The 15,850-nt window shown below is 44.5% G+C and overlaps 1 protein-coding gene across 1 annotated transcript in view; it reads right to left on the bottom strand.

The window, feature by feature from the left end:
• Positions 1 to 1,886: 1,886 nt before the first annotated feature.
• LOC109933597 (beta-3 adrenergic receptor) overlaps positions 1,887 to 15,850 on the bottom strand; it is a 45,095-nt gene continuing 31,131 nt past the window's right edge. Inside the window, exon 3 of the mRNA XM_020532605.2 lies at positions 1,887 to 6,028. Coding sequence (XP_020388194.2) covers positions 4,694 to 6,028 — 1,335 coding nt within the window. The 3' untranslated portion in view covers positions 1,887 to 4,693. The remainder of the gene's footprint in view (positions 6,029 to 15,850) is intronic.

Below are 15,850 nucleotides of genomic sequence, written 5' to 3'. Positions count from 1 at the left end.
TTTTTTGATTTTTATTAAATTTGTGAAGCTGCTGGATTTACTGGAAATCATTTGCCTGAAGATTATGGATTTGTTTTTGGATATTGTTTGTGAAGTTCATTTGGGGTACAGCTTACTGAGAGAGAGAGAGAAAGAAGCTACCCAGCTCATCCTCTGCCTTTCCAAGATGACACTTTTGGAGAATCCAGCATGAGACCCGAAAAACCGATATAACTATGTCCTGAAAATCTGCTCAAAAAGATATTATCGATGATTCCTCATGACCTCTCTTGAACAAACTATGTTTGAAGACCCCAGTGTCAGCTGTCTATGTTTAATGATCTTGCTGGAACTGGTGGAAATTGCAGGGGCTGATCCACTAAATACAGAGGTTGGAAGATGAAGACAAGGGAAATGCTTTCATGGCAGGAGAAGAGGTGAGCGCAGAGGCATGAGATGTGTTGGAAAATGCATTGGAAGGTTGCCCTGTTAACCACAATGAATGGGAATCCTTGGTTGAGGGACAAAAAGACAACATGTTGGACTGGTGTGGATAGTAGCGTCAATAGAACAGATGTGACAAAGATGTCAAAACTGGAACAGAGTCTTTACAGGAAGCAGGGCAAGAAGACCTGCAGTTCCAGAAACTGTGGGAGTACATGGCTTTATGGTAAATATTAATGGTTAGGCTATCTCTAAAAATGGAGACAGAAAAGTCAAGGAAGGAAAGAGACAGACACGGATCAGGTGATGGGGAGGGAAGGGAAGAGATTGGGAGAAAAAAAATTCAGTGAAATTTTCCAGTTCAGCCTGGCGTAGCACCAATACTACCTTTTATAGTTATCAATTATTAGAAAAAGAGAATAGGAGGAGGTCTGGAATAAGGATTGTTACACATCACAAAAGACAGGTACAACAGGGAACAATGTGGTACTCGTAGCAACTCCTTTTATTTGGAGGAAGTGAATGGAATTGAAAGAGAAGTTGTTTAGCGTCATAGAGATGTACAGTACAGAAACAGACCCTTTGGTCCAACTTGTCCTTGCCAACCTGATTTCCTATATAAATGTAGTCCCATTTGCCAGCATTTGGCCCATATCCCTCTAAACCCTTCCTATTCATATACCCATCCAGATGCCTTTTAAATGTTGTTATTGTACCAGCTTCCACCACTTCCTCTGGCAGCTGATTCCACATACACAAACCCCTCCGCGTAAAAACGTTGCCCCTTGGATCCCTTTTATATATTTCTCCTCTCACCTTAAACCTATGCCCTCTGGTTTTGGACTCCTGCATCCTGGGGGAAAAAGACCTTGCTTATTTACCCTATCCACGCCCCTCATGATTTTATAAACACCTATAAACACCCCAGCCTATTCAGCCTCTCCCTATAGCTCAAATCCTCCAACTTTGATTACTTTTTGAAGCAATTGCATTGTCAATTGAACTACAATCAACCAGAAGTCATACAGTCTCTCTTACCAGGAAAGGCCCAGTGAGTTACTCCAAACAGACTTTCTGCATTGTCAGGAGAACTTTTCAACTTTGAATTTGTCTGTACCATTTTGTTTCACTTCATGAGACTGTCACCTAGTAACACGACTGATGTTGACCCACACTCTATTTGTAAAGACAATGTTTAAAGAAATGTTTATTGTCTTTCTATACGTTGAAATTTTCATTTTCGATGTTTCAGAATCTGGTGTCACAGTAGTGAGAACACTTGAAGAATTCAATTGAGGTCCACACTTAGGCTGAGAAAACAAGTCACATTAAATAAAACGATGGTTTGTTTATAAAAAAAAAGGCAACAATTTGCATTGATAGTATAACCTTTAATGGGGAAAAGAGGACCCAAGGTTGTAAGAATCAACAGAAATTGCTGGAAAAACTCAGAAGGTCTGGCAGCATCTGTGGAGAGAAAGCAGAGTTAATGTTTTGGGGTCCAGTGACCCATCTTCATAACCGATGGTGGCTAGGAAAAGGTTGGTATTTATGCAAGAGATAGGGCGGAGTGAGCGGGGCGCGGGTAGTAAATGATAGGTAGAGATAGAGCCCAAGGAGAGAGAAACACAGTTGGACAGGCAAAGGGCTGGGTTAAAGTCAGCCTTAATAGCTGCTAATTGGAACCATTTGTGGCTGACAATGGGTTGACAGGTGTGTTGTAGTAGCCCATGTGATGACAAGGCCTGGAGTGTGGGGGCTTAGGATAAGGATGTGGAAGAAGATGGTCATCATGTAGGTCATGCTTAAGCCGAATTCTGATGGGTGTGTGGCTCGATGTGAGATGACTCACCAGAAGCAGAGTCAAGAATGAGCTAAAGTTTATGGAGAGTGGAGGGTGGGAGGCCAGTCAGGTCAACATGGGATTAATTGAGTGTGGAGGCAACAATAAACTGATAAAGGTTTAAGCAGCAGATGGTGTCAGGGAAGAAATGATACAGAGGTGGAGGTAAGATGGTTTCTATTACACTAAGAATATGGTTTGGAAATTCAGCTGGAGAACAATGCCATTTTGAACAGTCAGATTCAGTCTGGAACAGGACTGTGAAGTCAATGGTGAAGGTACAGAGCTGGTCATTGGAGTGGGGCAGGGGGAGTGGTGACAATGATTTTAGTCTTGCCAATGTTTGATTGGAGAGAATTATAGTTAATCTAAGACTGTGTGTCAAACAGTTCAAGAGCACAGAAACAAAAGTGAGGTTGGGAAAGTTGGTGTAGAGGTAGAGTGGGTATTAATTGAATGGCATTATTCACTTCTTTAACAGAGGCATTGACCCATTTAAAGTCATCAAGTTAACAATACTGTTATATTAGCGGAGAAATACCATTTAATTGATGAATTAACTCATTAGCCTTTGACCATTAATTTTGTACATTGAAACATGAGCAGGCCATTCAGCCCACAATAAAAATCAATGAACATCAGTTATTATACTGCAGGTTCCAAACAGTCATCACAAAACTTGAACCACTTACTTATCTTACCTGAAACACACTAATTTACCAGCTAACAAAGGAATCCTACAAACAACAATACAAAGTGACTTTGGGTGCACAGAACTCTTTGTGCCCAATTTTAACTGTGCGTCAGGGAATGGATTTTATCTGAGTTCAAATCTTGCTCTTTGGCACAGTCAAGCAGTATCCTGTTGAACTGAAACATGGAGCTGGTTGCAACATCCATGCTTTGATATCTAACCTTTAGTAATGTAAGAACATTTTCATTCTTTTGTAGCCCATTAAACAAAATATGAAAATTGTCAATAAAATCAGAAAATACAGGAGAAACCCAGCTGGTCTGGCAGTATCTGTGGAGACGTGAAACAGATTAACACATTTTGAATCCAATGTGACTCATCTTCTGAAGAATGATTAGCACATTTGCCTTTTCAGCTATGAGGTCTTGACAGAATTCAATAAAGAGTGATGAAGATAAATTCAACTATTCAAATTATTTATTCCTTTATTGTGTTTCTGTTTGTTTGCCTTTTGCAGATAACGTCACTGTGGGTGGAGGGCTGGAGGTTACACTAAGCACAGGGCATTGACAATCTGAAGCTTCCCTCTCCATAGATGCTGCCAGACCTGCTGAGATTCTCCAGCATTTTCTGATTTTATTTCAGATCGCCAGCATCTGCAGTATTTTGCTTCTACCAAGATGAAAATTGGATGATTAGCGAGACAGAAAGTAGGGTTTCTTTTTGGAGCCAAGTATGATAAACTAAGGGCAGAGTTGCATCATCTCGAACCATCTGCAAATGCTAATGCGCAGAAGATGTTCAATGTAAAATGGCATCAGGTTGATGTTCTCTTGCTATGTGTATCTATAGAGCATGGAGGAAGCCAGTCAGTGTGTGACTGTGGGCGATTGAGGTGTTGCACAGTCAGTTTAAACCTGCAGCAATCAGCACAGACCAAATCTGAACTGGTTTACTAAAGATGGTTTAACACCTGCTCTGAGATCTTAGCTGAATTCAATAAGAATTGATAGCAAATGTAATTTTCTGAAACCCTAACTGTGGTTTGGTTTTCTGTCTGTTTACCTCTCCCAGGGTAGATCACATGACAGCGAGTGGGGTGGATGGAGCAATTGGTCATTTCCTGTGTGTCAAGTTTATGTAGGGTAATGCCCTTTCTTCATGGTTCTGTGTCTTTAATCCCGCTTCTATCTTTTGGGCTCTAGGGCCCTGTGTAAGACAGGTGCTGCATGGCCCACTTTGCTTACGGCTATGGAATGTCAACTGCATCTAGTAGCAAGGGCATGTGTCTGCCTGTACCAGCAGTGAGAGGACACGTGTCTGCCTGTACCAGCAGTGAGAGGACACGTGTCTGCCTGTCCCAACTGTGAAGGGTATGTGTCTGCCTGCATCAACAGAGAGGGGCACGTATCTGCCTGTACCAACCGTGAAGGCGTGTCTGCCTGTACCAACAGTGAAGGGCTTGTGTCTGCCTGGATCAATAGAAAGGGGCATGTGTCTGCCTGTACCAACAGCGAGAGGACACGTGTGCCTGTCCCACCAGCGAGGGGCACATATCTGCCTGTACCAACAGTGAAGGGCACGTGTCTGCCTGTATAACCAGTGACTGAATACAATACCCAACCCTCCGAAAGTTCATTCATTCACTTTGGCATGTCCTTTGAGGGCAGGAGGGAAGCCTCCCCAAGAGGCAAATACAAAGGTTCAGGTACAGGTGGGCAATGTTCCAGCATCTACAACTCGACAATGGTGTTGTTCTCCACCTTCACTGTGATCTTTCCAAATATGAAGGTGGACATGGGTTTCTCACTGAGGGGTGGAGAGGCCAGCAGCATGGTGTCCGTTTCTGGCGGCACGTGCTGGGGAACATTTAAATAGCGGGTACCAGGAATCTCGCTCCGCCGTCCTCCAGGCTCTTCCAATGTCCGTTCGGGCGGGAGAAATAGCGGAGAGTCAGCTGAGGCGTCGAAGGGCGAGCGATCCTGAGGGAAGGAGCTGACGGAAAAGACAGACAAGGACCGGGTGTGCAGCCGACGTTGGGGGCTGAGCTGGGTGATGGCAGTGGCATTGGAGTTGGTCCTCTTCTGCTCAGTGCCCGGGTTGGGCTGGAAGAGGGAGACGGCAGCTCCTCTTCCTCCTCCTCCTCCAGCGGCCTTGGCCCCCTCCTCCTGCCGGGGTCTCGGGCCTCTCAGCCACACCTTGGCCTCCAGCCTACGTTGCCAATAGCGCAGGGCCTTACGGAAACGCCGGCTCAGCAAGGCGTACAGCAGCGGGTTAATGTCCGAGTTCAGGAGAGCCAGCCAGTGCACGGCCGTCACCACAGCAGGTGGAATGCGGGAGGGGGAGGGGGCTCGGGCCTTGCCTGCTCTCAGTGCCGCTGCCTCCACAGCCCGTACTAGGCCCACAATCTCGTACGGCACCCAGCAGCAGAAGAAGGCAAAGATCACCAGGAAGAGGCGGAAAGCACCGTGGTGCTCCCGGCCTGGAGAGCCGCACCGGGAGAAGATGTCGGGTCTCTTGCCCAGGCCCCCTGCCCGAGCCTTGGCCTGTGCGTGGGCCTCGACCTGAGTCTGGGCCTGGGCCTCCTCGCAGCCCCGCGAGTCGACACTGCAGATCAGTTGGGAAAACGTGGGCCTGTCGCCGGGCTGCTGCCCAGGGTTGCCATGGCGATGAAGCTGGCTCTCGATGTCATGGATCCGCTTTGCATGTCCCCGCGCCACCTTGACGATCCGGGCGTAGCAGAAGACCATAACCGAGGCGGGCAGCAAGAAGGAGAAGACGGCCACAAAGCCTGTGTAGGTCAGGCTGTCGGCCCACTCCACCGAGCAGCTGTAACCGGCCGGCAAATAGCCAAAACGGCCCCAGCCAAGCAACGGGGGGCAGCTGCTGAGGGCTGATTGCAGCCAGATCCACACCACGGTGGCAACTGTCCGACGCACGGTGCTCTGGGAGTTATACTGCAGGCAGTCGATGATGGCATGGTATCGGTCCAGGGCAATGGCTGCCAGTGTCAGCACTGAGGCTGTGCAGTAAACCGAGGAGGTGTAACCCACATAGAGGCATAGATCCTGCAGCCAGAGAGAGAGAGAGAAAGGAAACACACAACAGGCAACAATATCAGTGCAGGCAGCAACAGTGGGCTCGCTGCAAACCACCTAGGAACAAGAGCAAACTATTCACCCCCTCCTTCCCCCAGCCAATCCCCATTCAAATAGAATTGCATTCTTCAAAGGGAAATCATAGCTGAGTATCAGAATAAGGGGAGGGGGCGTGGGTCACGCATTTAAAGACAAAAGAGAGGAATTTCTTCTCTCAGAGGGATGTGACTCTGTGGAATTCTTTACAGCAGAGGGCTGGGTTGTTAAGTATATTCAAGCTGAGGTAGACAGGTTTGTAATGAGTGAGGTTGTGGGGAAAAGGCAGGAAAGTCAAGTCAAGGATTATCCGTCCAATAGCTGGACGCTCCAGGGAGTGGAGATTGGCCAGTAATGGTTGGTGACTGTAATTCCGACAGTAATTCCATCGGGATTGGGATGACTAGCAGTCTCCAGATTCAAAGGGTCAGTGTCCAGAGTTGGGTACGTGTGCGTCTGAGTGAGTGGGTGGTTGGATGTCCCAAACTGCTGACTGGAAGTGAGGGAAAGGCAACATTTGTTGTTTGGGGAGGGGGTGTGGTGGTTGCTGTCTACTGTGGAAAGGGACCTTCGAGGGAGGCCCCCCCTCCACCCCCACAACTCCCAACCCGACCACCTCACTTTCACACCCAGGGCCTGAGTAAAATGACTCGCAGGCTTCACCAGTCCATGCCCACAATCCGAACCCATCAGCCTCAAGGAAACAGTAAGAATTGGTCAGTGACGACCTCAACTGGGATAGGACAGGTCCACATTAAATTGCAGAGAGGTTGGGCAGCTGGGAGGGGAGAGAGAGACCCACCTGGGGAATTGATGGGCCCCTCTGCCCACAGACCCTTCAGCAGGTGAGAATCAAATTCTGGTCCTCCAATATGCAGCACACAAACAAACAGACCACTCGGCCCAACAGTTTAATGCAGGAATTTGTCCTCCATTTCAACTTCCTCGCAGCTTACATCATCTCATCTTATTAACAGATCCTTCTATTCCATTCCCCTCTGTTCCCCCTCCCACCCACCCCTGTAATTAGGGGAAGCAATGGCCTAGTGGTATTATCATTAGACTATTAATCCCAAAAACTCAGCTAACGTTCTAGGGACTCGGGTTTGAATCCCACTATGGTAGATGTGGAATTTAAATTTAAATAAAATCTGGAATTAGGAGTCTAATGATGACCACAAACTCAACTGGGGTTCACTAACGTCCTTTGGGGAAGGAAATCTGCATCCTTACCTGGTCTGGCCTACATGTGACTCCAAATCCACAGCATTGTGTTTGGCTCTTAACTGTCCTCTGGGCAATTAGAGATGGGCAACAAATACTGGCCTAGCTAGTGATGCCCGTGTCCATGAGTGAATACAAAAATAAATTATCTAGTATCTCCACTATTTACCTCACCTAGTTCCAATTTCTAACCAGACTCTGAGTGAAGACATTCACTGCTAATTGCACACTAGTTTTGGCACAAATGGAAGCATTTTTCCACATCTACCCTATTAAACTTGTTTGTAATTTTAAAGATCTCTAATAGGTCACTGTTCAACCACTTCTTTTTTCTGTAGTATATTGCTGATGGATGCAAACTTTCATTTCTGGTATTAGCCTTGTAAATTTTTCTTCTCAAACATAGAAAATGCCAGAGAAACTCAGCAGTCTGGCAGTATCTGTGGAGAGAGAAACAGAGTTAACATTTTGAATCTAGTACGACTTGTTCTTCAGAACTGAAAGGTGTTGAAAAATAGGTTTTATAATACTTTGACAGAGGTCGAGGAGGATCAAAAGGGTAGATGATGTAGACACCCAGAGCTGATGACAAAGAGATGCTTACTGGTGAAGTAAGAAAAAGAAATGATGTTAAATGGATGTAAACCTTTTTAGTACCTTGTCCAGTGTCTACATTCTTGAATTCCAAATGTGGTCTCACCATGTTCTATTTGAGTTCAACACCATTTCTCTGCCTTTCAATTCTATTCATCTGGAAGGAAAATTAAATCCTGGCTAATTTCTGCCCACAACTCCCCTTGCCTGCTTTTGTTTAGTGCTCCTTAATTCCCTTGCCTACAATCTACTGACGTCAGCTTTGAAATTTTCAATTGACCCCCAGTGTCAAAAGTGTTTTGGCAGAGAGAGAGTTGCAGATTTCCCACTGCAGTTCTGTGTGATGCAGTGTTCCTTGCTATCAATCCTGAATGGACCTGTTCAAATCTCACTCTATCTCCTTATTCTGGACTCCCCAAATCAGAGGAATTACTGTGTCTCTTATCAATTTAAATAAATTCTTTAATCATCTTAAAATGACTCCGTAAAATCACCTCTTTATCTTACATACTCAAATGAGCCCATCTTTTCAATTTAAGCCATTTAACTACTCCATTGTGTTCTGTGCAACACTCCCAATACCAAAATCTCTTTCCTGAGGGATTGTGCTCAGAACTCAACCCTCCCCTTCTCCACTATGTCCAACCTGGACTTTATACAATGAGGTTAAGTTTGGACCTGAAGATTAGAGGCTCCCTTTTAAACATTAAGTTCTAAAGTTTTAACATTGCAACCTCTGCAAAATGATCACCCTTATGGGATTCTCTGATGGCTTTCTGTGAGTGCAATGTGGACTGTGACAGATGACAACAACTTGCATTCATACAGCACCTTTGGTGCAGTCAAAGGTTCCAAGGTCCCAGCAGCTATAATCGGACAACATTTCACACACAGCCATTAGAATAGGTGACTAAGTGACTTAGTTACAGAGGCAAGTTTTAAATGGCATCTTAAAGGGGATCTGGAGCAATGTTTATCTCGAGAGTCAGTGTCACCCTTAATAAAATCAGTGTGTCCATTTATATGTGAAACCACAGGAGGTGGGTGAGATACTAAAGGCATATTTCAGTCCGTGTTTACGGTAGAGAAGGATATGGAAGCTAGAGAACTTGGAGAAATAAATAGCAACAGCTTGAAAAGTGTCCATTTTACGGAGGAAGAGGTGCTGGGGTTCTTAAAATGTACTAAGGTGGATAAATCCCTAGGACCTGATCAGGTATATCCCAGAACTTTGCGGGAAGCTAGGGAAGTGATTGCTGGGCCCCTTGTATCATCGAAAGCCGCAGATGAGGTGCTAGAAGACTAAAGGTTGGCTAACGTGGTGCCACTATTTAAGAAAGGGATGTCAGGAAAAGCCAGGGTACTATAGACTGGTGAGCCTGACATCAGAGGTGGGTAAGTTGTTGGAGGGAATTCTGAGAGACAGGATTTACATGCATTCGGAAAGGCAAGGACTGATTAGGGAGAGTTAACACGGCTTTGTGCATGGGAAATTGTGTCTCACTAACTTGATTGTGTTTTTTGAAGAAGTGACAAAGAAGGCTGATGAAGGCAAAGTGGTGGATGCCGTCTATATTGACTTCAGTAAGGCTTTCATCAAGTTTCCACATGGTAGACTGGTTAGCAAGGTTAGATCACATGGAATCCAGGGGAGCTAGCCAATTGGATACAAAATTGGCTTGAAGTTAGGAGACAGAGGGTGATGGTGGAAGGTTGTTTTTCGGACTGGAAGCCTGTGACCATCAGTGTGCCACAGGGATCGGCTCTGGGTCCACTGCTTTTTGTCATTTATATAAATGATTCAGATGTGAATACAGGAGTTACACTTAGTAAGTTTGGTGGTGTAGTGGACAGTGAGGAAGGTTATCTCAGAGTACAACAGGACCTTGATCAGTTGGGCCAATGGACCAAGGAGTAGCAGACAAAGTTTAATTTAGATAAGTGTGAAGTGTTGCATTTTGGTAAGGCAAACCAGGGGAGGATGTATACAGTTAATAGTAGGGCCCTCAGGAGTGTCACCAAACAAGGAGACCCAGAGATGCAGATGCATAGTTCCTTGAATGTGGAGTCACAGGTAGACAGGGTGATTAAGAAAGTGTTTGGTACGCTTGCCTTCACTGGTCAGTAAATTGAGTATAGGAGTTGGGATGTCATGTTGTGGCTGTACAGGCCACTTTCGGGATACCGCATTCAATTCTGTTCTCCTTGCCACAGGAAAGGTGTTGTTAAACTTGAAGGGGTTCAGAAAAAAGATTTATAAGGCTGTTGCTGGGATTGGAGGGTTTGAGCCATTGGGAGAGACTGAATAGGCTGGGGCTATTTTCCCTGGAGCGTCAGAGGCTGAGGGGTGACTTTATGGAGGTTTATAAAATCATGGGGATCGTGGACAGGGTGCGTAGCCAAGGTCTTTTTCCCAGGGTAGGAGAGTCCAAAACTAGAGGGCATAGGTTTAAGGTGAAAGGGGAAAGATTTAAAAGGAACCTAGGGGGCAACTTTTTCATGCAGAAGGTGGTGCGCATATGGAACGAGATGCCAGAAGAAGTGGTGGAGGTGGGTAAAATTATGACTTTTAAAAGGCAGCTAGATGAGTATCTGAATAGGAAAGTTTAAGAGGGATATAGACCAAATGCTGGCAAATGGGACTACATTATTTTAGGATATCTGGTCAACACGAATGATTTGGTCCAAAGGGTCTGTTTCTGTGCTGTACAACTCTATGACTCTGACACTGGTTCATTTTCAGTCAGTTTAGCAACAGTGATTGTTTCAATTCAATCAAGATACCAGAGTGCAGTCAATTTCTCTGCACAAAGCAGCATATTAAAGAGGGTGGGGGAAGGAGAAATGATTAGGAAGGAAAAGCCTGGGGGAGGAAATGTCATAGTGGTATTGTTCTTAGACTATTAATCCAGAGATCCAAATTAAAGTTCTTGGGACCTGTGTTCAAATCCCACTATGGCGAATGGTGGAATTTGAAGTCAATTTAAAAAACATCTGGACTCTAGTGATGACCATGAAACCATTTCCAATTGTTGTAAAAACCTACTGGTTCACTAATGTCCCCTTTAGGAAAGGAAACTGCCATCTGTATCCAGTCTGGCCTACATGTGACAGCAATGTGGTTGACTTTTAAATGCCCTCTAGGCAATTAGGGATGGGCAATAAATGCTGACCTGGCCAGTGACACCAACATCCTATGAATGAATAAAACTTTAAAAAAAGATGAAAATTAGAGGGCTCTTGTTAATGTCTCTGCCTCTGAACCCAGGTTCAGCGTGTGTCATAACACACCCTGAACAGGTTGATTGGGAAATATCTACAATTAAACATGAAGTACACGAAATAAAGTTAATTAGATTTCACGTAATCACCTGTTCATCAGTCTGTAAGCATGGCAGGCTGCTTTCTCTAATCCCATTCCTTTACCATTGTGGAGTAAAAGGATAGAGATATTCAACCCATCAAGTCCATATCAGTTCACTGTAGCATGTCCATTACCTCGTATCTGCTTACATCGTAACTGTTCAATTACCATTTAATTTTAAGTGGGTTTACGCTGTCTCTGCCTTACTGTATGGAATACTTTATTAAATCCTCTTTAAGGAGCATGATCAGTGAGAGCCCTCAGCAGAGCAAGAGGAAGGCTGAGTCAGTTATTGACTTTACGGCTGGAAATTGGTTTCCAAGTGGGGAAATTTGGTGCAAAGGGGGATGGACAGAAGTGCTTTAACTCTTGAGAGAGCGAGAGCTAAGGGGGAGAAAATAAAAGGTGTGAACTGAGAGCAGAGTGATGTCACAAGCCACAGCATGATGCAAGTGCCATCAAAGCAGCTGATTGGTGAATATTTCTAGTTTTTAAAGTAAAAGTAAGGTCTTCAAATTCCTAGTGTTTCTCTTCTCCCTTTTCTTAGAAATAACTGCCTGAGTATTAGACTGATACTGGTGGTTTGTGGGAGATTCCTTTTGGTGACTGGAGAATGATTTGACATGCATCTTTGAACACCCAGACTGCTGACTGCATCAAAAGGTTAGTGATAAACCAGAGGATTGGTGAAGTTTTAAAAACCAATAAAGAGGCAGGAAAATAACTTCGAGGGTAAACGTGCAACTAATATCAAGATTGACAGCAAGATCTTCATGAAATATATAAAAAGGGAAAGAGAAGCCAAAATGAATGCAGGCCCCTTAGGGAATGAAGTTGAGGAAATAATAATGGGGAACCAGGAAATGGCAAAGGATTTAAATAAATACTTTGCATTAGTCTTCATAGTAGAAGACATAGTAGAAGCATTCCAAATTTACTGAATAATCAAGGGGCAAAATGAGGACAGAAATAAAGAAAGTAACAATCACTGGAAAAAGGTGTTAGAGAAACAAATGAAGCTAAAGGCCAATAAGTCCCCTGGATCTGATGGAATGTGTCCTAGGATATTGAAGGAAGTAGCTACAAAGGTAGTGCATGCTGTAATAATCTTCCCAAAATCCTTAGATTCTAGGAAAGTCACAAAGGATGGGAAAACTGCCATGGTAACACAAATTACTTAAAAATGGATGGAGACAAAAGACAGATAACTATAGGCCAGTTGGCTCAACACCTCTTATTGGGAAAATGATAGTATCTATTAGGACATAACACAGCATTTAGAAAGATTTCTGATCAAGCAGAGTCGAATGGCTTCATAAAGGGGAAGACATGCTTGACAACTTTATTAGAATCTTTTGAGGAGATAACAAGCAAGATAGATAAAGGGGAAGCAGTAGATATAATATGTTTGGATTTTCAGAAGTCATTTGATAAGATGTCACACATTAGGCTACTTAATAAGATAGGAGCCCATGGTATTGAAAGTAAGTTGAATAGAGAATTGGCTAACGAATGGAAGAGTGGAATAAGGCGAGGCACTGTAACTAGTGGAGTGCCACAGGGATCAGTGCCGGGTCCATAGTTACTTACAGTATTGATCTGGATGAGGCAAGTGGATGTCCTACAGCCACGTTTGTGGATCACACAAAAGTAGATGAGAAGGCAGGTGGTGAGGAAGACACAAGGAGTCTGCAGAGGGATATAGATAAAGTGAGTGCGTAAAAATTTGGCAGATGGAATAGAGGTGGGAAAATGTGAGGTTATTCACTTTGGAAGGAAGAATAGAGAAGCTGAATATTATTTCAATATCATTAGCACAAAGCTATAAAACAGATGGATTTGGAAGACCTCATCCATGAATTAGAAAAAGCCAGCATACAAGTTCATCAGAGAGAAACAGACAGCAAATGGGTATCACCCTTTATTTCAAAGGGAATAGAGTATAAAAAACAGGGAAAGTTTGCTAAACTTATACAAGTCAGACCACAGTTGCAATACTGTGAACAGTTTGGTCTGCCTATCTAAGGAGAGATAGCAAGTATTAGAGATAGCTCAAGGAAGCTTCACCAGGCTGTTACCAGGGATGGAGGGACTGTCTTATGTGGACAGGTTGAGTAGATTGGGCCTGTATTTGTTGGAATTTAAAGGAATGAGAGGCAACCTTACTGAAACATACACAATCTTGGGGAGCTTGATAGGGATGATGTGGAAAGTTTGTTTTCTCTTTTGGGAGAATCGAGGACGAGAGATCTTAATCATTTAAGACAGAGATGAGGAGGTATTTCTTCTCTCAGAAAGTAGTGAATCTGTCGAATTTTTTACTGCATAGGGTGGGCTGTTGAAGCTGGGTCATTCAACGCATATTCAACGCATATTCAAGGCTGAGACAGACAGAATTTTAATCAGTAAGGGAATCATAGGTCATGGGGAAAAGGCAGGAAAGCAGACTTGAGGATTATCAGATCAGCCATGATCTCATTGAATAACAGAGCAGAAGAGGCTGACTGACCTAGTTCCCCTCCTACATCTTATAAGTTATTGTTAATAGCATAATGTTGAAAAAAAAATTGGGCTAAATCTTATCCTATTTTGGTAAAGTGTCATTTTGGTCAAGTTTCATAGATAGTTTCTCTTCATAATGCCAAAGCGCATGCCCTGTGCAATGTAACTGTATGCCTCTGTCTAAGCCTTTTTGATCTGTACATCCGTTGTTTAGTATGATCTGCCTGCGCTGCTGGTAAACGAAGCTTTTCACTGTATTTCGGCACACATGACAAACAATCAATCAATTGAGTTTTCTCACACTATCTTACCATGCTTGCCTCATTAACCAGCTCCCATGGGCTGTATGCTTTGTAATCTGTCTGACTTGAACCTCTTACTACCACTCACTGGGACTCGAAGGACACCCTGTAATCCATCTTTAACAGACTGTTGTGCAGCCGGGCAAGTGCGATCAATCCAGGGAGCTGCCTCCTGCCACTTGCTCTGGATTCGGGAAATCGGAGCCCCACTTTGTGGGTCGAGAGGTGGAGGTCTCGCTGCACTGGGTGGTGCAGAGGAGGGAGGTCCTCTTCCCCCAAGACCCGCAAAGAGGGCCCTGACACCAGACCAGCCCAAACTCTGCTCCTGTGGTGTAACTGCCACCATCTCCTCTCCATTACTGCACCCAGCTCCCACCAAGATTCACGCTCTACCACTTCCAGTAATGCACACAGCACTTTCCCCCACACCAGGAATCCGTCATGCATTTTCCGCTGCCTGCTCAGTCCCTCGGAACATCTCACCAACTTCCCTCCATCTGCACACAGAGCTGGATCAACCACTGCCACCCCTCAGCACTTGCCTCTCTGTTATTACAGGAGGAAACAACTGACACCAGGGAAATAAGATTCAGGCTGGGTCAGGGGCATTTGCCTTATGAGGAGAGGTGCCTGTCTGCCTGGAGACACCGACAGACTGTATCCAAGCTGATTTGGGACACCTTCCCAACCCAGACGTGCCATGCTCGCGCCCCTCCCTGAATGTGACTGAGCAATGCTGGGAACAATGATGAGCTGCCTGTGTTAAAAGACAAAACAATAAAGAAGTCCCGTGATATCGCTAGCTCTGGCTGAGGGGGCAAAGTGCAAAAATGGTGAGGCCGGGAGGCTGAAAGGTGAGTGACTGCTGGGAAAGCAAGTACTCAGCCCTGAGCTGCAGCCTGGTTCAGTCTGTGAGCTGGGACCTGTCCCTGACATTGCAATGAGAGGTGCTGAGATGCAGCACTGAAGTACAGAAGTGTACTGGGAGTGTATTGTAGCTGTTACCATGATGATATGGCCAGGCTGTCACATGTTGGATGTCAGTGTCACCTCTTCTTTACACTGATAAAAACCTTTAGTTCTCTCAGGACTGTGACTTGAAAGGAATTCTGGGATTTACATATACATATTAATCAATTAAAACCTTCTAACTGATTAAAGATTTAACAGCATCTTAGGTTTATTTAGTACGTCCTCATCAATGGTGTGAACCTTTGATCTTTTACTATAAATTCTGTGTCTGATACTACGTCGCTCACTAACACCTGAAGAAGGAGTGAGGCTCCCAAAGCTTGTGTTTTCAAATAAACCTATTGGACTATAACCTGGTGTTGTGTGATTTCTGACAACGTTCACTAGCGAGAGTTATCATCTCAACATTGGCTAGTGAGAATCCTGTCTCTATGTCAGCCAGTGAGAGGCTTGTTTCTACACCGGCTAGTGAGAATCTTGTCTTTATATTTGCTGGCGAGAATCTTGTCTCTACATTCGCTAGTGAGAATCTTGTCTCTATGCCTGGCATTCTGTCTGAAAATGCAACAGGTTGCTCTCGAGATCAGGAAAGACCTTGCCAACCTTTTGCACAATTCTCCCAGACTTCTCACCATAGCCCTTGCCGCCCATCCCAAAAGATGCCACCCATTGCTTCACTAATTCCTGTTGGTTAAATGACAGGTATCACTGCACTGCACAGTACATGCCATCTGGACGGGGAAATATACTTAAGCCATGAAAGATAATCAGAGAAGTATACTAAAGCCATGAAAGATA

This window comes from Rhincodon typus, chromosome 9 (genome assembly GCF_021869965.1).
Source record: "Rhincodon typus isolate 14 chromosome 9, sRhiTyp1.1, whole genome shotgun sequence".
NCBI classification, from domain to species: domain Eukaryota; kingdom Metazoa; phylum Chordata; class Chondrichthyes; order Orectolobiformes; family Rhincodontidae; genus Rhincodon; species Rhincodon typus.
Note: the sequence above shows the minus strand (reverse complement) of the source record. Positions and strands in the feature narration are given on the sequence as shown.